Raw genomic sequence first — 22886 nt, forward strand, 5'->3', positions numbered from 1 at the left:
TGAGTGAGGGCAGGTTATGTTTTTCACCCCCAGACAGTTTGTGTATAGCACTGCACCAACACACAGGTATTTGCTTCCAGCGTTGACCTGTGCTCCAGTGGCTCCGATTCTTTCACCTTTCAAGACATTGTCCAGTTTTTGTTGATCTACAATTTTAAGAGGGTACTTTCAAGAACTAACACTTTCGTGTGTAGAAAAGGTTTCTAGAGATTGGACACTAGGACTTCAATGCTCATTTACATAAGCTAACAGTTTCCAAATAGAAGTACACTACCACAGAAGCCTTAACCATAATAACTGCGTATTGCAATGCTACATTTAAATCATAGAATCCTAGAATGATTTGTTGGAAGAGACCTCAAAGTTCACCCAGTTCCAACCCCCTTTCACAGCCAGGGACACCTTCCACTAGACCACGCTGCTCCAAGCCCTGTCCAACCTGGCCTTGAACACTGCCAGTGATGAGGCAGGCACAGCTTCCCTGGGCAACCTGTGCCAGTGCCTCACCACCTGCACAGGGAAGAACAACTTCTCAATATCTGAACTAAATCTACCCTCTCTTTCAGTTTAAAGCCATTCCCCCTTGCCCTGTCACATTACCTACAGCTATCTGGCATTCCTTTGAAAATTAACATCTCATGTCCTCAGTACAATGAACTTTGCCAGGCGCTGTCAAAAGCAATTTCTAACCACTTCACATCTAAAAAATTGTGACATACTGGCATTTTCTAAACCTGCAGCAAAAAGATAAGTATCAAACCACTTGAGAACACTTTAATAAATCCTTTTAAAAACAGTGATCAGTTGTTTATCTACAGTATTTATTTCCAGTTTTCAAGTAGCATTTGAATTTAAATAAGTTTCCAGAAGAGGAACATATGATAATGAAAAGTTATTATACAAAAGCCTTGTACAAAACATACTGAAATTACAGAGTAATGATGAAGATTAAGCAAGAGAAATATGATCCCAAACAAAATGTTCCATTTACTAAATAATTTCCGTGGAGCTGTGCTTGTCAACTTCTGGAATATCTGTTAAGTGATGAAAGAAAGGACGACCATGAACACAGCCTTTATTTTCCTTTCCAAGCTGTTGCTTCATCCTGTAAATTGTGTTTTGTACATCTTCTTTTGACAAATGTAAGGGCAGCTGCCGAGCTAAGCGTACTGCTTCTCCCTGTGGAAATGAAAAACAAAAACAAAACCCCAATGGTTTTAAAGTACTACTTTTTAACACATTGACCTGGAGCTACCAGAAAGCAGGAATTAAGCACTCACTGTTAAAGGTCACTCTTTTCTGCTGATAAATATTTTGAATCCCAGCAACCCAAATGTAACTCCCAACATCTCCTATCGGTCATTTCATGGCAGTTCCACAACGGAGTCACACACAGTCAGTCTCCTGGTCATGCCTGCACTCTTTCTTTTAGGGTCCACTTTAGCAAGATGCTTTGTGTTTCTGAATATCTTACTTCCTGTTGGCACCAGTATCAGCTGAAGTGTTTACCAGTTCACAAGACACATTTTAGAACTAACATGAAGTCAGCCAGCTAAATAAAGTTTTAAAAACACTATAGTGAAATTGTAGATTAATGTTGTATTAACAGACTACTGCCTATTGTATCCAGCTATCTCTCAATACCAGAAAGCAGAAGTGGCTGCTAAACACAATTAGTGAAGTATCCATCTTCAAAGAATCTAGCAACTTCAAAAAGAAGTTCTCAGTTTTTTTTGTTTCCTTCTCCAAGATAGGCCTTCCTGCTATTGCCTTCTCTTCTGTACTTTAGTAATGTCGCCTAGACAGAAATGGATGTGACATACAATCTCACCTCATGTGGTACAAACCTGAAGCAGTGTTCATAACATTTTAATCTGAATCTTGTTTGTCTGCGATTTTCCAAGTTTATAACCAAGTTTGTAAGTTGATCACTGAGTTACAAACCATTCCTGTCTCAACACTTATCACTTCCTTAAGCTTCTTTCATGAATGCACAAGAATGGTTCAGTAGTACACAACAGAATCACTTGCTCCAAAGGCAGCTGTAAACTTACTGACCCAAAAAGACAGGGAAAGATTTGTGTAATACATATTTAAAAGATAAAACACATATTTTGTGTAAATGCCTAGTCCCCATTTTGAAGGAAAGCATGTCAGCAAATGTGTAAGAAGATACTTAAGATATATTTTGGTAACATTTTTGAACTGAGATCTTAAAAACTGGGATTAAAGATAGCATTAGTGAAACACCTAGACAAGAAGCGATAAAAAACTACTACTGTTAGTTACTCCAGTGTTAACCAGTACCACATATATTAGTTTTCTGAAACTTCATGTTCACTATTGTCTCTGGATGGGTGATTTTATCTATTTGCATATCAAATATTAACAAAAGTCATTCCTATTCCAACTGTTGCATAGTAACTTCTGCAAGAAAACAGATTAAAGATTCTTTTACTCAAGCACCATATTTTTGGTAACTAATAATGCTGGCTGCTTGTGCAGAGCAAACACATTGCGTCGTCTCTGCCAGTGCACTGCAGAACTTAGTCACTACTGCATCAAACAGAGCGGACTTAAAAACTGTTGGCTGTCAGCTGGTTGCTTCCTTTAACTGCAGAAGTTATTGGTGTTAACACAAGCATTTGCAGAGGCATATGGGCTTCGTGTTACGTGAGACTTCATTTTTAGTTCAATGTTTTAAACAAGCGATAGCTTGCTTTTCAAGCAAAGAAAAAAAAAGTTTCCATTTCCTTGAAGGAATCGGGAATTTTTCTTCTTTAAGTGAAAACTGTGTTCTGTGATTTTCATTATGTGCATCTCATTGAGTTTTACATGAAAATTAAGCTTCAATTTGCACCTACTTTTCAAACTATTACTTTAAATTACCTATAACTTCTTCACAGATTTACTTACAAAGGCATTAAATCTTTATGGCTGTTCTGGATTCAACTACCTTCTAGACTTTGCAAAGCAATTTTATGGTAGTTCTGTATTCTAACATGAGGAATGTCCTTCTAGTCTGAAAACTGCCTAGGCAGAAACACTTTGTGAACTTGAGCTTTCAGCACCTATTGTATCACACTGGACAACTGCTTCTAGATGTGTCTTATGGAAGCATTCTGGTAAGCAGTGCAGAACCCCTACACCTCAGAGAGGATAGGATATTCTCCTTTTCAGAAGTAACTTTTGTTTAGAACAGAACTACACTAATTAAAACAGAAAGCTGCAGAAAGATTTTCAGGCTGCTTAATGATTTATTATTAGCTGGTCAGTATTTAGAAGCAAACTTCTGTCTTACCTCCAAGTAATTCATCACTTTGAGGGGTCTACATTCATACACTTCCTTTGCATTTCCATTAACTACTGCATTCAGAATTTCTTTTAAATCAGAAATACCATAATATGGCAGACAATTTGCCATCCCTTCTATCTCCAGGTGACTTTCTACAGCTGAAACACCTGAAAATACAAAACCAAAACAGTAATTTATACGCTGCTTTCATTTCTATTCTGGAGTAATTCAGAGAAAACTAAACGATGTAAGATCACTTAGTAAATTATTCTCACAAATCAAATACAATTAAGAAACTTATGAAATGGACTTAGAAGCTAGTAATAAAATACAATTTCATTTGAAAGAAAAAAATAAAAGTGTTGGCACTATTTCCTATGTAATTGGTTTTAACATCTGTAGAGTTCAAATGTTACAATAACAAATTCAGTTTGCACTGAAACAAAAAGCATTTTTTTCTCCTACCATAGCAAAGGAAGAATACAAGCCATATAACTAGCAGCTCTGTGACAGGGTTCATATTATCACTCATATGATACCTGCTGCAGCAGGTATCACTCTGAATATGAATGATGAATAAAACATTTAAACAACCTTCTCAACAAAGTATCTGTTAAATCTTTGAGGTATAAAAGATCTCAGTTCTTATTCACACTACTTGCAAAGAATTTGAATGTAGTTGCTACTCTACAGTTAGTTTTCCTTCCACTCCCAGTCAGAAGCAATTTCTGTAGGGGTCAGGCTCACATATTCTTGTACAGTCCTTCAGAGCTGCTGCTCTCATTCATGCTGGCTGCACAGAAACCTCAACCCAACCCACACAGGCAACTTCCTTTTTCTTCCACTAGAAGTCTAAGAAGTAAAGAGCTTCATAAGGTGAGCATGGAAGAATACAATTCATAATGCAAACAAATCTACTCTTGTTTAATGGTTCCAGGTAGGATAAATTACATTCAGTCCGAGTCATGAATAGTTTTGGCATAGTCAAAAGAGCTGGAGACAAATAGATGGCTACAAAGTGAATTAAACTAAGAAACTGTGATAAAGGATCATTCAGGTTTCTAATCCAAAAAATGTGACAGATTTCAGAATTGAGAGAAATAACATATGCAATGTAAGTCACCACAATGTACCTTCATTAGCCAGTAGAAGGAGGTTGTTATCCATGACCAGGCACTGCTTATTTGACAGTCATTAAATAAACGTTACAAAGTGCAGGTTGCAAATTTTTCTAAATATGGGGGTGTCACCAAGTAAATAACACTCCTGGGCCTTTTTACGCTTCATGGCAAGAAATACTTTGAGCAGAGTAGGAATTTGATATAGGGAACACCCCCACCCCCAAATCACATAACCTCCTTCCAGTTATGTATTTAACACTGCTTTAGATTTGAAACTTTATTTCCTTTTCACCCAGCATTGTCTTTGTTCTTTTTTTCAAGCTGTCTTTCCCTAATCGTGGCCAGGAAAGCCAGACAATTTTTATGTACTGCTGTAAGCCTGTGATCAGATTCAGCTTAAAGGGAAATGTTAAACTATGTGAAAGTTCGCCAGTTATTAAAGGTGAGATAAGATGATGAGCAATGCCAATATTTCCCCATGAGAAAGGCTGCCAGTAAAGAGACAGGAGCAAAAGATAAAGTCTGGTTTTAATCTTATCCCAGTTTTGCTTTAATGAAAGACTAGATTTGCGTAACAATTCCGAGGCAGTTGATTATGCTGCCTTCTCTCTAAAATGAGAACTGTCTATTTGACAGACTTTCAATAATTACCTCTCTTTGTGCTAGCAAAGGTGGAAAACAAAATTTTGTTAAGTTTCAGTACTAAGATTTTCAGTTTAAGAACTTGTATTTCCAGTGCATCCTATGAAAATTTCATGACAGTGAGGTTCTGGATTTGCAAAACTTCCCCCTTCCCCCTCCCCCCCAATTCAGTAAACCAATCATACCTGGGTAGAGCTTGCTACCAAGATGCTTACTGCTTGATACTCTTCAGTTTTACCAATAGCAATTTTCCTGTCTGCAAATTTTGAGAGCCAGATTTGACTTCGCCATTAATTTGAAAGACAAAGGGATGTTTAAAGAGTCTAAGCTAAGAACAAATCATAAAAATCCTCGCTAAAAGAAGTTTTCTTCTTCGGTATTTCTGTTTGTGTGTAACTCTCCTTTTCTGCTTAGATTTTCTTCGACCGCAAATTAGCCCACTGCATGCTGATGAACATATATTTATCTCTGCAAGTCTTTGCAGGAATTCTGATATTGGCAACATTTGATGAAGTAAGCAGATGTCCAAGCCTCAGTGTACTTGTAAATTTTTGATAAAGTATACTTTAAGATTTTTGAGTATTCAAACAGCAGTCTTCAAGCAGTTTCCATGGTAGTGTCTGTGAAATGCTTTGCAACTTCCAAGGAAAATATCTCTGTGAACAAATAAACTATCTTTCAATTGACTAAAAATGTGGATTTCTCATTGCTACAAATTTCCCCTTTCTCTTTCCAAACAAAGCATTTGCAATCATCTTTCGATAATTCCTTCTTGATGGCCAGGAAAAACTGTTCTCTTCCAGCTGCCACCTAGATTAGGTGACATTATAAGACTACCTTCCAGTCTACAGTTGAAATCAAACTGAAATTAAGTAGCAGCATGACTTTCCACTGTCGATTACAAGAGCCAAAGCAGATTACACTACCAAGGAAGATGGGTTATTTATCTATTACAGCTCTTTAAGGCCTAAGCACATTCTTTGCATATACGTATGTTGGATACATGCATTCTATCAGGTAGACAATTCTACCCTAAAAGCCTGCCTTGGAGTATGGCCCAAGGCCCACCATTGTTACAAAACCAGGTAAGATGTGTTCCTTGCTCTCAGTTCTTTTCCAGCCAAGAATTCACATCTCTCTCTAGGACTTTCACAAAGGCAAACAGATGTGCAGTGAAAGTTTATATAACAAACACATCTTAAGAAGAACTGGACAGAAAGTAATCCATTTTACTTCTTGAAATGCTCCTTGTACGTAGGGGTCATTGCAAGCTATACCCAGCAAACAAATGCCTGGCAGATCGAAGAACACTGAGTTAAGTAAAAGCAAACAGACTGCTTTCCCAAAGGTAGCATCACTTGAAGCCTCAGTAATGTCAGAACATGAGGGGGTGGGAGGGCAGCAAAGACAGATTGGAGCTCAGCGTCACAGCTTTGCAAACCACAACTGGCATGTTCCACAAAGAAACCATTGATTTTGCCAGACATACTTACAGTAAGAAGCATTTTCTGAGCTGTTTCACAACATGTTTTTCACTGTCAGCTATCCAGAGAAATATCTAGCTGAAAACTCCTTAGACTGCTGAGGAATCAACACAAGGAGAAAAAAGGAGACATTACAGAAGATCATAGTCTACCAAAACAAGAAGATAGGGCACACCCAAGATCCAGGATGAACTGGAACAGCTTTGGCTGCAGTCATACAGAGTCTTTGAACAGTATGGAGCAAAGGTGTAAGACACTCCTGTCTTACAACGAGAGAGCATTTAAAGGATGGACTTATCCTCAAGTGAAACAATAAGAAGTAAAAGTAACTATCCAAAGTTGTTTGTGAAAAAGGAAAACACTGCCAGAAGTTCAAAGTTTTTCCACTAAATGACAGAACAAGAACAAAACTCCATTTGGAATTGAGTCCCTGTTAGGAAGAAAAGATCTAATTAGACCTTTCAGAAGCCTACTAGGAGTAGTGTATCTGGTGTCGCATAGTACCATGCTGCTCAGAATGAGGCATGTTTCGTGCTGTGCCTGTGAGAAATGCACCTGATAGGTTATTAGAGTGACTAAAGGTCAGAACCACTCCACTAGCTAAAAGGTCTTTGCCATTAAAGAGTATAGTTGTACTTCTACAAATGCCAAGCACTGTGAGGGAGTAAGATTCAATTTCCAAGTATTAACCCCAAGTTGCACCAAATTTTGTGCAAGACTAATTAATTAGTTTTTTTAATCCTATGACAGAAGTTGTCCCTTACAGACAAGTCATCCAAATAAGGAAAAACAATTTATGTGATGGTTTGTTTTGTTGTTTTTTTTTTTTTTTTTTTAAATTGAGAATGAATAAGAATCAGGATCTTCTGTGCCATAAGTTGCCAAAAGGTAGGGATTTAACTTAAGAAGAAACGTCTTTAACAAAAAGATCAGTTGAGGTGCAAGCCCAATGCAACAAAGGAATTACCAAAGACACCTTCCAAATTAAGGCAGCTGTTCAGATTTTCTTGTTATTAATTAAAGTCAGTTCTGTAAAACATTCCCCAAACCAAGAGGAAGTAAGGAATGAATCTAGAGTCCTATACTCATTACGTTTATCTAGGAAACAGCCCTAGTGAGGTGCTCAATACCAAAGCAAGAGGTCTTGCATTCCAAGTTAGTATTTGAGACTTAATACATGTTAATGGGCAGCAAAACTCAGGGTCCTTCTTTTTGGCAGAATATGTTTTGAGACAAACAAATAACCAAGGCAACCCAGTAGACTGACAGTCCTCTTCAGAGATCACTGTGGGTCAAGGAAAGCCCTTTATTCTGCAGCCAAAGCTGCTAAATATCAAACTGGAGCAGCTAAATTTCTTTTGTTCTTGTTTTGGAAGGTATCTTAGAGCCACTAATGTCATAATAGACTTATCCATAGAACCACAGAATCATAGAATAGTTAGGGTTGGAAAGGACCTTAAGATCATACAGTTCCAACTCTCCTACCATGGGCAGGGACACCTCACACTAAACCATATCACCCAAGGCCACATGGATGAATCAAGAGCTTTGCAAGAAGAAATTACTAAAATAACACTTTCACATTCAAATTCAAAGCTAAAGAAATGGAACCTTTGCTTGTGACATAAAAGAGAAATGTTCTACTACTACAGAAAGCAGAACTCTTAACCCAGGATGAAAGAGGAAGCAATGCACTAGTGGCTATTAATCAACCAGCAGTCAGAAAGAGACATCTAATATGATCACGTCAAGGCTGAAGTCCCAAAGGAAAGTACAGACCTTTAAATATTCTACAGTGGAACCTAACAGCAAGAAAGAATTGATAGTTCAATTGAGAAACAGCAAATACTAGGACTGATCCAATTCACACCCAAAAACGGGAAGGATTACTTATAAAGGTACATGCACAGAGAATAGAGTTCAGGTATGCTCCTATGGATGCTGCCAAGGTGAAACTCTCCAGCTACCATGGGTTAAGTGCATGTCTGTATTCTTGAAACCTCCCTGCAGCAAGCCATGCAAAGTGGCAACCACTGTTCCCAAAAGTTAACAATATTCCTGAAGAAACAAAACTTTTCTGAGGCAACCTCTAGTTCAACATTGGAATGCCTCCCTTTTTGGCTTTGCCTGAGTTTCAAGTAAGCTGCTGAATTCAAGTAAGCTGCTGAGTTTCAAGTAAGCTGCTGAATTCAGACAGCAAACAACAACAAAATGTTTCTATAAGGATAGTGAAAAATGTTTTATGAGACAAACCTGTTCTCTCAAAGTTGAGTAATCCTATTGAATACTTTGGTCTAAGTGGGACAAATCACTCCTGGCCACTTTACATAGATATTATATAACAAGAATCTACAAAGTACTTGACTGCACAGTAAAATTCCCAGAGAAGAACACATAACAAGTGTTTGTAATTAATACCTGTGCTTCTAAAACTCAGTTTTAATAAGTATTTGTGGCACACCGTAGGATATCTGTAGAAGATAGTATATTTCAGGGATGAGTTTAAGGGAGAAAAAGAAAGAGGGACTGATGAAGTATTGAGTAAAAATCCTTGGGTCAGCTGGAAAAAAGGCTGTGAGAAATTCCATTTGTTTGCTGGTATTTCTAGCTTCATCTGCGATGGTATGCTCTCTTAATAAGAGAGGCTGTAACTCCTCTAATGTCATCAGCAGAAGCTTATAAACATGACTGACAAGCCTCAGATGTTATTAACGTTTCATTCAAGTAGGTAAAATATGAGACTAGGACAAAGAACTGAATTAGATTCCCATTCTTCGTCTGGGTTATCTGTATGGATCAAGTCCACGATCATGGTTTGTTGACCTGTATAGTGCATATAAAGCACTTTAATTTCCACTAATTGTAAACCAGATGAGAACACTTTCCTCATAAGATTTCATTTCCCTAACTTTATGTACTTAGGAACACAGGTTTGGAAGATGATTATAATTCCCAGCTATTTATTGAGTCTCTTGCTGTTACATTGTATAATTCAGCTATCGAACTAATCAAGCTGTCTTAAAACTCATTTCCCCATCTTCTGCTGGTTTTGGCTGAAATAATTTTCTTTGTAGTAGCTAGAATGGGGTTGTGTTTTGGATTTGTGTTGGAAATAGTGATGATAACACAGAGATGTTTTAGTTATTGTTGAGCAGAGCTTGCACAGAGTCAAGGCATTTTCTGCTCCTCACCCCACCCCAAGCAGCAAGCAGGGATGGGGGGGCACAAGGTGCTGGGAGGGGACACAGGCAGCACACCTGACCCCAACTGACCAAAGGGATGTTCCAGAGCATATGAGGTCATGCTCAGCCTATAGGGCTGTGGGAAGAAGGAAGGGGGTGATGTTCAGACTGATGGCATTTGCCTTCCAAAGTAACCATTACGCATGATGGAGCTCTGTTTGCCTGGGGATGGCTGAACACCTTCCTGACCATGGGAAGTGGGGAATGAATTCCTTGTTCTGCTTTGCTTGTGAGCATGGCTCTTGTTTTACATATTAAACTGTCTTTATCTCAACCCATGAGTTTTCTCACTTTTCATATCCTCTGCTCCATCCCACCCAAAGGGAAAAGAGTGAGCTGCTGTGTGGAACCTAGTTGCTGGCTGGGGTTAAACCACAACACATTTCCAGTACCACAAGATCAATCAACAAGTCTCCTCCATTGTTGCCTAGAAACTCTCTTCAAATTTTCACATTCAATTTATTCACATCCAGTTTACACTAATTAGATTTTGAGCAAACTTACAACATCAGGAGGTGGGAAAAACCCAGTATGTGAGCAAAAAGGCTAAGCAACAATTCCTTTCTCCCATGTTTGTCTTAGAGATGCAGCTTTTGATTTGCTAAGCTGAATATAACTCTCAAGAGCTGCCTCTTATAATACATGTTTTATTCCCCTAATCATTCAATCCAAGCTTACCATGAACACCTCTCCTACAAGTCTGTTATTTGTGTAGGGATTTAGCCAGTCAGAAAAAAGTTGTCTTTTTTTTTTGCTGTGCATGATTAGTAAAGAAAACAGCTTAGGCTGTTCTTCCCAAGAGCCGCCACCAAGTGAAGAAGTTGCTCTACATCCCATTTTTGTACCTACCCTTAAAAGATCCCATATGTTACAGTACATCTGTCATCACTGTACATATGTGGGGATCTGTAACACATGAAGCTATAGCATTTCTAACAGCTCTTATAGTGAATCTTTCCTCTGAGCTGTCAGCTAGGTACTACCCCCAAAGACTTTTGCTCTTCTTGAAATTCTGCTAGAGAAATCCTTATCTACAGAACTGACACTGGGTAGGTTGCCCCTGGGTTTCCAAAAGCATCCCTACGAACCATTCTTCAGGAAAATGTATACACATTTGCTGTCTCTTGCTACAGGTATATGAAATATTTATTTTGTGATGAACGTAGAGGCACTGAGAAAAAGGCTGTCTCAAAATAAAGTTCAAGTTGAACCCTAACAAAAGGTGTGGTGATCTTGTCTTTACCAGCTCTTTTGGGCTCTGGATTTCATGTCTGATATGAAAGTAAGTCAATAAGCAGATCCAGCTCCTTACCAGACCTTCTCAACTGCTCAAAGCAGAGTAGTTGTCACATAAAGCACATACTTGCAGAAGCTTCTGTGAGTATCACCTTGGAAGCAGCTGCCAAGACTAAAGAATTCTCATCAGTTTAATCTAAATTCTGTGAGACGGCAATTAAGGATATCAGCACCCAGCATTTTGAGAAAAGAAGAAAACACAAAAGTCAAGAAAACATGTATTTCTTTAAGATACATGGAGCATTCTTTGAAATACTATTGAAATTTTTTGTTCAGTTACCAGTTTCCATTACTCGATGTTCTATGAAGAAGATTACATTCTTTGGCAAGTAATAAAATCTCAATGCTAATAAAAGCAGGATGTTAGTGCTTCAAATGATAAGGTGATGTAGAATAACATGATATACATTTAACAATCATTTGAATCCTTAAATCAGAAGAAACAAGCCCCAATATAACTGAAAGATTTTTAATAGCATCATACCTTCTATCACTTTTATCTGAAATCCATTTGCTACAAGCCTTGGATCTGTCAAATAACCTGGTCCATTGAAATTGGGATAATCCTTCTGCATTTTATAAAGAGCAGCCATATACTGAGATCCACCAATGAGACTAGGAAAAAAAAAATTCCCAAAGTGTTACAAACTAAAATATGAAAATTAAAACTGTGAGAAAAACACAGAAAAAAAGCAGCAAGTGGTGAGAAGTGATCAAGACTTTTAAAAGCATTCTGAGAAAGCAATTTGTTTAAATGAATAAAATCACAAGTATTCACGTATCTTAAAGAGTGACCAAGTTTAGGGCATATAATAATAATTACATCAGTTATTTCCTAATTCATGAGGGAAAGTTAGTGACAACTAGACAACTAACTGAAGTTGTTAAAATGTGGAACATTTAATTTTTCTCTGGGGGAAGAAATTTGTCTTCACTGCATTACTGATAGACTGGTCAAAACTTATTGCAACTGGAGTATGACCAGGCCTGCTCACTACTGTAAGGTAAAACTATACAAAGCATAAAAGTCTGTTCTTACAGATAAAGGAATGTACAAATAATCACAGAATAAGCAAAAAGGACCTTACCAGAATTTACTGTAAATAATTACCAAACAATACTCGAAATAACATACAAATTTTTGCTCAGTTGTACTATACCTGTCTGTTAACATAATTGGCTTTTCCAGTTTCTCTACTGGAAGCTTATGATTCATAAGTAATCTTTTACATAGCAGGGCTTCTTCCAATCTGTATGGATTGAGTAACCTTAGCTTTTTTTCAGCAGAAAATATCCAGACATCAGGAAAACTTCGGTGACGGATCAGGAAAAGCTCATGTTGATCTGAATAATTTTTCTCATGTCTCTGATGCTGATGTCTACAGGAACTCAAAGAAAACGGCACTGTCACAATTTTCATAGACTGTTCAGTTTGCCTCTTTTTTTCAATTTGATCATGAAATATCTTGTCAAGCTTCTGCTGGTGAGAGAGGGAAGTCTTCAGCTTGGGTTTCTGTTTTCCTGCCTCCTTTGTTGCCTGATGTACTTTCTGTCCCATAGCTTTCTTGACCTCTCTGTTGTATCGTTCCAGGTCTTTATCAGCTTTTACTTCATAACTTAAAAGAGAAAACAAACGAGCAGCATAATCAGATTAAAAATCCCAAACCCTAACTCCTAACAAACTAAAACAAAAGGCAAGATAACTATTTCAACAGACAATAATAATGTCCATGGTTCATTCAAGTAGGCACATCAAAATGCTTTCCACTATGATGGAAGAGAGAAGGCCAGCGGGGACTTTGGCCATATTACATTACCTTCTGAAGATGATGAGTTGGAAATTTTCCTTCATCGTGACAGCCAGCAAAACCTGAATTACAGAAGGGGAAGGAGTAGACTGCCTCATATAAAGAGCTACAGCAAGTTGGTTTTGACCTCAGTCCCAAAGACTCTGTTTAACCTTAATTCACACCCATACAAACAGTTTTGGAAGTAGTTTTGTCACAAAGTCATATAAGTTTCTAGAGCTCTACAGACTTCAAGGGGAGTCCGTGTGGTTAGGTAGGAGTCTGGAGCCTAACTTCATAAGCTTAAGGCTTTACTTAATACAAAGAAACACATTTGATTTCAAATGGCCTAAGATTACGCAGAGAAATAAAAAGTTCAGAATACAGAATAGATACAACTGTCACAGAATTCTGTAAGTAGTAGACTTAGATTTTTCAAAAAGTACTCAAGAATGAACTACTCCTAAATTCTATCTAAACGGTTAAAACATTACTACATACCAAATTTCTGCAACCTGAATGGATTCTTAATGAGCTTACAAATGTCAGAAAGACAGCTAAACTTTTATAGATGCCAAGTTTATGCTTGCCTACTGCATATGAATCTTTCTTTTTTGAAGGCCAAAAAGATGATTTCCTGAACTCCCTCTTTTTGCTTTTATTTGATATTCTGAATTCTAGTAGGTAACTCAAACAAGTCCAAACTTCAATAATAATAAGAAAAAAATGCAGTACTATCAGATGTAAGTATTAGAAATAAGTATTTTAGCTGGTCATATTTATTTATTGCTACTTGCTGGAACAGTTTGATTCAATTATGTGTATGCATGCTGGAAAATTAAGGTCAACAAAAGGGTCACCATTTGCAATTAATTATGATGTGCTAGCATTCACATATGGTACCAATATTTAGTTAACTAAAAAAGTCAGCTTAAATAGTTTCTTGCAATAAATCATGCCCTAGAAAATATGGAGTGAACATTACGATAAAAACATCTGCTCCCTTTAAAATGAATGGATGAAATCACTTGAACAGGTTGTTTTTTTTTCTACCCAAATACATTTGTAGCTTTGACCAGATCAAGAAATACTTCATTCTGTATAGAATCAACTGTAATGCAGGAGAAAACTATATGAAAACTGAGCTTTGAGTGATACACCGATAACACAAACAAAAGCACCTCCAAAGAAAGTCCAACTTGCCTGATATCTTAAGATTACCACCAGAAAAATTCTAGCCTTACAAGCTTTTACTGCGAGTTTTGCAAATTCATATACATCATGATCAGTGATTTGCTCAACATCAAAGAAAACAGCAGGTATACAAACTGCAAGGGAACCTTTGCCTTTTCAAAAAGTCCTTTCACAGGGGCAAGCATAACCAACAAGTGCTACAAGACCAGTTTCTTCTCTGCCTGGTGAATCAAGACACTAAATTCAGGATACTTCCCTGAAGCTTTGAAACCTAAAGACAAGGAAATTTCAAAACTGGGTGTAAGGAGAGAGTGGAAAACCAGAATGAAGTCTAGTTTCTAATGTAGCTTTGGTTTAACTAGAAAAATGGATCCACAATTTATTATTTTCCCCTTGCATCTTAAACCCAAATGAAATATTTAGCATATAACATAAACCTTTTAATATAAAGACCTTGTAAGTCAAATAATCTGAATTTCACTATTTGGAGTAAACTCTTACTGGAAAGAGCCCCTTGTGTAGATTCGTATGTGCCCAGAATAAAGAGGTTTCCCACGCGGAATGTAACACATCTCAGCATCAGCCTCTTCACATAATGAACCCAAACAATTCAAGCTGTCACCATGAGTACAATATTCAGCTTCTGTGCTTCCTTGCTTTGTGAAGAGGCAAATAAAAGAATAATAAAACACAAGCTTTTAATTGCTTTTCAGTTCATTTCTCAAATGCAGAGGTCTCACGGGACTAGCACTGTTTTCTAGGAGTGGACAATATGGACCTACTATTATGACTGAACAGATGCTGGAGACAGGCAACAGTGTGGAAGGCCTGATAGCAATTACTAATACCATTATTTGTTATTAATATCTGGCAGTATATAAATGGAGATGGCTAGAGATACAATGGATACCCAATGACTAGATGGTACCACAAAATGATCTCCATCCAAAGGAAAGAGAACATGTTAACTAAAAGATTAAAATGCAGTAAATAAATAATTTTTCTGGAATTCCTATGCAAGTATATTTACCCCAGTGTGAAATAGTTGCAAATAATGCACACACACACACTATATGATGCATGGAAAGTTTTCAGGCAATAAAAAACTATCACACATGACAGCCACTAGTGACTACATGCATGCTCTTACCTGTCAACAGACAACAAAGGCCATCATACTACCTGAAATGACGTTTCTCCCAAGGTACAAATATACTCATGAAGAATAACCTTAGAGTGCTGACAAGGTAATTTGTTAGTCCCATGATAATGAGCACGTAGTTCTGAACCTTTCCTATGTCTTCAGGATAACTACTGCTGCCACTGCCATGGCACTTAGAGGGATTTCTCCCACTCCTACCTGAGCCTAATATGCAAGAAATGTCAAGGCCAGAAACATATGCAAGCTGTATTAAGTAAGAGCAGAGTGAGTAAAATAAATTAAATCATGGCTTTGCAAAGCAGGGGGATATGTGATGCTGCCAAGAGAGACATGCATGGAAGCTTTCCTCTTCTATTATAACCTAAAGACCGTAACATTTTACATTCCGGTTGAGTAATAAATGCTGGCTTGTTTTGAAAAGGCCATCCTATGTCACTACAAGACATCTGTTGGTTGTACTGCTCCAAAAAGGGATTTAAACTCATTTAGACCTACTGATGGAACCAGAAAGAGAAAAAAAGATGCTGAAGCCAAGCACACCCATTGTAATAAACATGTGACTTTATCAGAGAAGGATGGAGTACTAGGAAAAGTCGCGTATTTCCAGCAAGGCTTGCCATGAAGCTGGGGGTATAGTGTGTTCAGTAGAACTGTGGCACTTTGGCTGCCTTGTTGCATATACATTTGTTGTTACCTCTAGGTGGCCCAATTTATCCAGAGTATCTGATAGGCAAGACTATGTTCTTTGCCAGATGAACCACAGTTCTTGTGCATTGCTGCCCTGGAGGGAAAGATGTCTGTGCATCTCTTCATGTTTGTTATTTTCTGAGGCAATTTTACAAGATTTAAAGCAGAAAAGAGGTACATCGAAGCTGTATGGATAAAACTAGTAGTTCATTTCAGCATCCATTTGATTCAATCCTATGTATATGGAAAAATGAATATAGTATATATAATATGCTGCATTCAACCCTACATATAAGGAAAACTTAACTACCAGAAAGGTCTTCTTCCTGAACTAATACAAAGTTAATCTGAAGGCACACTCTTTAACATAACAGTTGTACCAGGAAAGCAACCATGAAATCTGAAAAGCTAAAGCAGAGCAAATTAAAATTTTCTGAAACAGCTGGCAGAACCTTTTGTTTCATTTCATTAAAAGCGTGAATATAATTGGAGTAGATTTCTACTATTACATTAATATTTCTGCTAATGCAGAGATGGACAAAACACTTTCTCACATGTATGGTTTTGTGATCATAGCATGTTGCTTGCTTAGCATGAGGTAAATCGGAGCCTAGATAAAAAAGGTTTTACTTAACTCTGATACAGCTGGTATTCAGAACAAGGCAGATGTTTTCAAACAAAGTAAAACGTCAAGGAAAACACATATATTAACAATAATTCAATAGGTGTAGTTTCTCTTATCACACTGCTAATCTTCTCTTTCATTAGTGTTAAAATTACACTGCCAGTATAATTTCCTCTTCAGTGGCCTTTCTTAATTGCCTCTCCTAGCTTCCATCACATTAAGAAAACACATTTTCGTAACACTTCCAATGAGTTTTGTTTTTCAGAACCCAAATTTCATTTCCCAAACTTTCTGCTACAAATCACAATATGCATTCAAATCATCACATGTAAAACTACTAAAGAACTATTTTCATCATTTGTGTGATGCCCTACAGTGTTTTACATTTTATAAAATTACAAATAAGATATCAAAGGTTTGGTGTTTCGTTTTTCTTTTACCTGCCTTAGAATGTCTCAAAATCTGTTATTCTACTTCATCTTTTACTAGAAGTTCTACATGAAGTACAAAATATACCTAATATTTTAACTGATTAAACCTCCACCCCAAATTAGGCTAAAATACTTCCCTTACTTGCAGACGGATTTAAAAAAAAACAGTGACAATTTCTTTTAGACTGTAATCTAAGAAGAGATTTGGTTCTGACTGAAAGAGATTAAAATTCAAATTGTAGTATAGTGTGAATGGCACTGGAATAGCTGTTTAGAGAAAAAAGAAATTCCTTGTGTCATCCAAATGGGTTTTACAAATATAATTCTGAGGTACCATGGGTTGGGACACTTCCTGAATTTATAGGAAAGGAATTTATCAAATGTTCAAGTACTAAAGATCCTGAAAAAGAATCCTCACTTCGTAACAATAAAAAAGAACTGCACATTGGAAAAACTCTGGACGAACTACACAGCTCATCCATCACCCTGCTGGTTTTCACTGACAGTGCATCGGGAGTGGCAACATACAGGCAGTCCTTATTTAACAGAATTTTGCAGGATTCAAACAGTACATTTACTTGCCTGTTACCTGTAAATAACAATTCAGCAAAACCATCCCTACCTAACTGCTCCATGACAGGGTGGCAAAATGAGTAACTCGTATCAGCAGTGCACATCCTCACAGAGCAAAATGTGACAACTCACAATACTGACACTGATCTTAGAAAGTCAAATCCCATTTTTTTGTTCTATTTTTTCATAAAATAACTAGGAAGTTATTTTATTTTTTTGTTAATTCACTACATGTGACTTACCAGTAACTACCAGCTACAAAAGCAAGTCAAAGCCTGGAAACTTACTTCTTTTTTTCCTCTTCATTCAAATTATCCCACTGCTCTTCAATTTGCAGCAGAATATCCTCCATGCTGGTCTTTGGGTTATCAGTTATCAATTTTGGACGACATTCTTGAGTGAAAAATCCAATAGCAGACTTTGGTTTCTTTATTATTCTACTACTAATTAAGTCATAAGCTGTCACATGTCCAAACTTATCACTTATCAGATTTCTTTTCTCTATGCTTTGATTTGAGATTCGTGGATCACTGCTTTGTTCACTAGGATGTCCATTTTGCTTATTAATTGTTCCTCCAACTTCAGGAATCAAAATCTTAACAGGTTCCAGGCTGTCTCCTAGAAAGTTTTTAAATCCACTTCCCATACTCCAACTATCAGCAGAGATTTCAGGTAAGTCTTTAGAGACTAAAGCCTCCCCATTTTTTTCTATTTCATCAATATCACCAGAACTCAAAAGACACCCATCAGCTTTTTTAGAACTGGGGTCCACAGGGATACTGTTACTTTGAATATCAGTCATATTCTGTCCATTCTGTTCATCCTCACACAATAAATTTAAGGAACTGTCTGGAAAGGCGTCACTCTTAGAAAGCTCTTTTTTGTCCAGGCAACTATGTACATCATCACCACAAAGCGTCTGATGATTTAAGCAGATCTCCATGTTTTTTCCTGCTTGACAGTTTTGCACATCACTGCTGAATGAAAGGAATGAAGTATGAGCATGTTGATCATCGTTTCCAGATGGTCCCATCTCATTAACAACCACATCTGTTTGTTCTGTTCTATGAACAAACATGTCTTCTGAGTTAACATCTGTTTTATCAGTTTCACTGGGGACTGTAGCAGGTAGTGGCCCATACAGTGATTTCAACACATTTTCAACAGCAAGTAAGACAGATTCCTGGGGAAATAAAAAATAAAAAAATTAAAAAAAAAACACAAAAGAAAAGCCACACACACAAGCACGCCTGAAAATCTAACTGACAGATATTAAGGATATAGAAGAATAAGCAAAGTAATTTTATCCAGAATATTTTTCAAGCAAATCTGGACAGATTATTGCAGTGCAGTTGTTCACATATGCTCAAAAAGACCTTGAACTGGATACTTCAAATATTTTGTCAGAGTAAACCAGTGAAGCAGAATACCTAGCACATCACAAAAACAATTAACTGCTTTCTTTGTAACAGGGTACTGACTGCTTAAACCAGTATCACATAAAGCTATTCCCACCTAACATGGAGTTAGAAACTTACAGTCAAGACAGATGCACCAACCCTTTTCATGTAAGCATGTTTGTGTAGTCTCTTTATTACGATGCCTGCTTCCAAGACAGATTTGCACCAAATGATGGAAATGAAAAAGAAATAACCCCAAACCAAAAAAAAACCAACCATTTTTCTAACATGAAAGGAAAGATTTTTAACTGGATCAAATGAGAGAATGCTGTGTTAATTTTCATATAGGCGACATTTGACAGGTAGTACTTTTACAAGATTAACACAAATACAAAAGCTTTCAGTGAAGAAGATCAACATACTGGTGTGACTATCTGTATTTACTTTGAATGACCTTACCTATTTGCCTTCTTAATTTCTGTGGCACTGTTTTTCATATGAAGTGCTCATAAGTGAAAGCAACTTTATGGGCATTTATCACTATACAGCCTCTAAAACAAAGGTACATATGGTCTAAATTTCAGGTCCTGATAGCATGAAAAGGATGTCCTGAAACTTCAGTGATGTCAACAGTTTATATACATAATGGCAAAATATTGCTTTGACCAGAAATCAATTCACCCCCACATTCTCCCTTCATGCATGTGGTGTTTAAGAAGTGATTACTTTGTGCAGGTATCAAGTTAAGCATGAGTTTTATGTAGGGACACATCGTAGTTCCATTTAGCTTTTCTCACTATAAAGCCATCTGAAAACCAAGTGATACATGCATATATCTGACAGTGTAAAAATCCCTGACAACAACTGGGAAATGAATTTGGAATAATACTCTACTTAAACTATTCAATACTTCTCAAACAAAACAGTCCAGTGATAAAGGCAAACTACCACGTAACTAAAGCAAACAACAGAACAAACAAAAAAAGTGGCACTGCTTATATTCAAACATTTCCATAATCCCAGGAGCCCTTGTTCTGCTTATATAAGTAAAAGGCTGACAACTCAAAACCAGATTAAAATCTTAGTTACCTTATAATGCAGTAAAACTTGAGTTTTATCAGGTGTTAAATTCACATCCACAGTAGAGGCAGGTACAGTAATATTCAAAAAGAAGACAGGGTATAAATGAGTACAGTCCTTGTGTGTCACCAGACTGTAGTACTGTCGAATTAACTACAGATTGATTTAATAAAGAGATGTCAGTAAAGGCAATAAAATAGACACAAAGGCACAAAACCAAAATTTGACATTATAAAAGCACAAAAGATGTGTTGGAGTTTTGGTTGGAACCAATTTCAAGATACTAATGGTTGCTATTTCGACTTTCTGAATGAATGTACTGATCACACTTTGAAGAAAAGATGGTATGTCCAGATTGGACTGCAACTCCAGTTACTTACTTCCTCATCAACACAAACACTATTATTTGGCTGGCTGGTTTTTAAAGAAAATCTACCCATATAGCATGTAACTTCACTGCTGTCTCTTTCATCCAAACCAAAGTCTGTTTGACAAGGTACCACTTGCACTACACATCTGCCCTTTTTCCAGAACAGGATTTTGTCCTTTTTTTTTAACCCAGTGATATATTTACAGCTTTCCTCAAGCTCTACTTGCCCTTATTATTTTCTCTATGATCCTCCCCAAAACTCCTCCAAAAGACTACAGAATTATTTAGTTGTTTCAGAATTTTGGTCTTGTTAATTAGAAGGGTCAAATAAAGATCCCTGAATTTCCTTCTAGTATCAGGGATCCTTCCACAGATGTACATCCTGGAGAAAAGAATTCATTAACAAGACAAAGAAATCATAAATTGATTGTAAAAACCTAAGAGCCACAGCAGATTAAATTTTAATTTTTTTAATTGTTTGGGAGTTTTTTAATTCTTAAATATTTTTTAAATTACATAAAAATTCTTTAAATATTTTCAAGTTATTCTAACCTCAATCTTACCACAGTCTGTGGTAAGTTCAGCTGGCACTGAACTGTAGTAATAAGAGGTCCACATCACTTCTTCCCCATACACTTCACGAAGATAAAAGTGATCTATAGCTTGTTTTCCAAACCCACCAAAATGTGTTCTTACAGATGTGTACTTAACCTCACCTGGCTGAATAAAACCCCAACCACCCTCCTCCAAAAAAAGCAAATGATTAAAAATCTTGACACACACACACAGAGTCAGTGGAACACTATTATCTGCACTGCTACAAGAACAACCTCACTGAAACTAGGCTTCTGTGCTGTGGTTAACCGTTGATTCTATTGTGGGACTCAAGCTGAGCTTTAAACTCCCAGAAGAACCGGGCACATCAAATACTGTATGGAGACGGATTAGCATTATTTAGCACTTAACATACCAACACAGGCTCACGGTTTAAATCTATAAAGCTTTGCCAGCAGCTGAAAACTCTTCATGGACTCTACCTTTTTTTACATGTACACTTTGGCATGAATATGATTTTCCTTTCTGAGGAGGGCAAGGATTAGGACAGCAAGGCTGCTCCAAATGAGGTGTTGTAAGGTTTAGTAGTGTGAGAAACCCAAGAGTATCAAATTCTGCCTGTACAATGACTAGCTGCAGCCAGTGCTGCTGCACTATCACTTTCATTTTTATCCAATGCATACAGAAATTTAAAGGGAAAGTGCGTGTATTTGCCTGACAAGCCCACAGCAAGAAGTACACAAAATCAGAACTACTTCTAGAAGAATTCTCTTACAAGAAACTACAACGCTAGTATCTTTGCCTCTAGTTATATTATGTGGGAAAAAGGTTGTAGATTACATAGGTGTCTCTGTCCTCAAACAAGTAATGTTTCTGTTCCTTGAATAAAATGCTAAAGGATATTACCTTCAGTATGTCCTTCTGATGAACTGGACGATTATTTATAAAAACAAAACTCCTTTCTGAACTTGAAAGGCTTGTCAAAGAACTGTCTGACTCAGCTTTTGGGAGAAATCCAGAGAGATTTATCTGCAATGGTAAAACAAATACAGCAAAAAAGTATTTTAAACAGTTTTGGAGTTTTTTTTAGAGGTGAGATATTAAGATGAAATTGTACAGGAGTCCAAGTCAAACACATGCATTGCTTCTTGAAAGTTATGATAAAAAAAAAGTAAAAGCAATTTAAAAAAGAAAGAGATTGAGAAGGATGGGTTTGTATCTATTTTTCTTGATGAAATTATTGAGAAATTTCCCCATTTGGGCTACCACTTGCATCACATTGCTGTCTGCAGCCAAAGACTGCAGAGAACAACACTGGCCAGCTTTAGGCTTGCTGACTGTGGGCTTTCCAACTTAACCCCTGTACAAGCTAAAGGCATGCACTGCTGCCCAATGTGGTGAAGGCAGTCAGTGAATTACTCCTGTGGGGAAAGCCCAAAACACACAGTCCTTTCCTTTCTACATGCAGGGCACTTTAAATAGCCTGTCACAGGGCATTTATTCAGGGCACCTAAATTTACGTACGCCACCTGTATCCAAATCAGCTGACTCTCGAGAGTGCTAAACACCCATGACCCCACCAGAACCTGTGAGCACACAGCACTGCCAAGGAGCCTCAAAAGCTCACACAATTTGAGTCCCTAACGAACTCCAAGTTTTAAGATTTTTCTGTTGAGATTCTTCAGCTTAGTTTTTTCAGGTCAAAATGAAGCCGATGACTTCTGCTGCCTATCCCATCACCTCCCCCTCTCCCCTACCAAGCAGCTTTGAAACTGCTGGATCGATTTCAGCTCAATCTGATGAAGAAGCAGAAATCCCAAAGATACTAGATTTCCACAATTTCTGTGATAACTGACAGCTGCTTGGAGAGGACAGCCTCAAGATAATGACCTTACTGAGGGAAAGGCAAATATAACTTTTCAGAAGCCAGGACCCATTAGCA

The 22886-nt window shown here is 37.2% G+C and overlaps 1 protein-coding gene across 7 annotated transcripts in view; it reads right to left on the reverse strand.

Annotated features, from left to right (window-relative positions):
- Positions 1 to 802: 802 nt before the first annotated feature.
- PMS1 (PMS1 homolog 1, mismatch repair system component) overlaps positions 803 to 22886 on the reverse strand; it is a 45314-nt gene continuing 23230 nt past the window's right edge. For 4 of the 7 annotated variants that reach the window (XM_062610021.1, XM_062610019.1, XM_062610018.1 and 1 more), the window contains exons 7-13: positions 21851 to 21973; positions 20029 to 20172; positions 17827 to 18722; positions 12241 to 12696; positions 11565 to 11695; positions 3302 to 3462; positions 803 to 1179 (exon numbers count right to left, since the gene is read on the reverse strand). In XM_062610021.1, coding sequence (XP_062466005.1) covers positions 991 to 1179; positions 3302 to 3462; positions 11565 to 11695; positions 12241 to 12696; positions 17827 to 18722; positions 20029 to 20172; positions 21851 to 21973 — 2100 coding nt within the window. In that variant the 3' untranslated portion in view covers positions 803 to 990. Of the gene's footprint in view, positions 1180 to 3301; positions 3463 to 6551; positions 6640 to 11564; positions 11696 to 12240; positions 12697 to 17826; positions 18723 to 20028; positions 20173 to 21850; positions 21974 to 22886 lie in introns of those variants that run through there. The other 3 variants (XR_009963095.1, XM_062610017.1, XM_062610022.1) reach the window with 3 other exon arrangements.

This window comes from Pezoporus occidentalis, unplaced genomic scaffold, assembly GCF_034315485.1.
Source record: "Pezoporus occidentalis ecotype Australia unplaced genomic scaffold, CSIRO_AGI_Poc_V1 ctg143, whole genome shotgun sequence".
Lineage (NCBI taxonomy): Eukaryota > Metazoa > Chordata > Aves > Psittaciformes > Psittacidae > Pezoporus > Pezoporus occidentalis.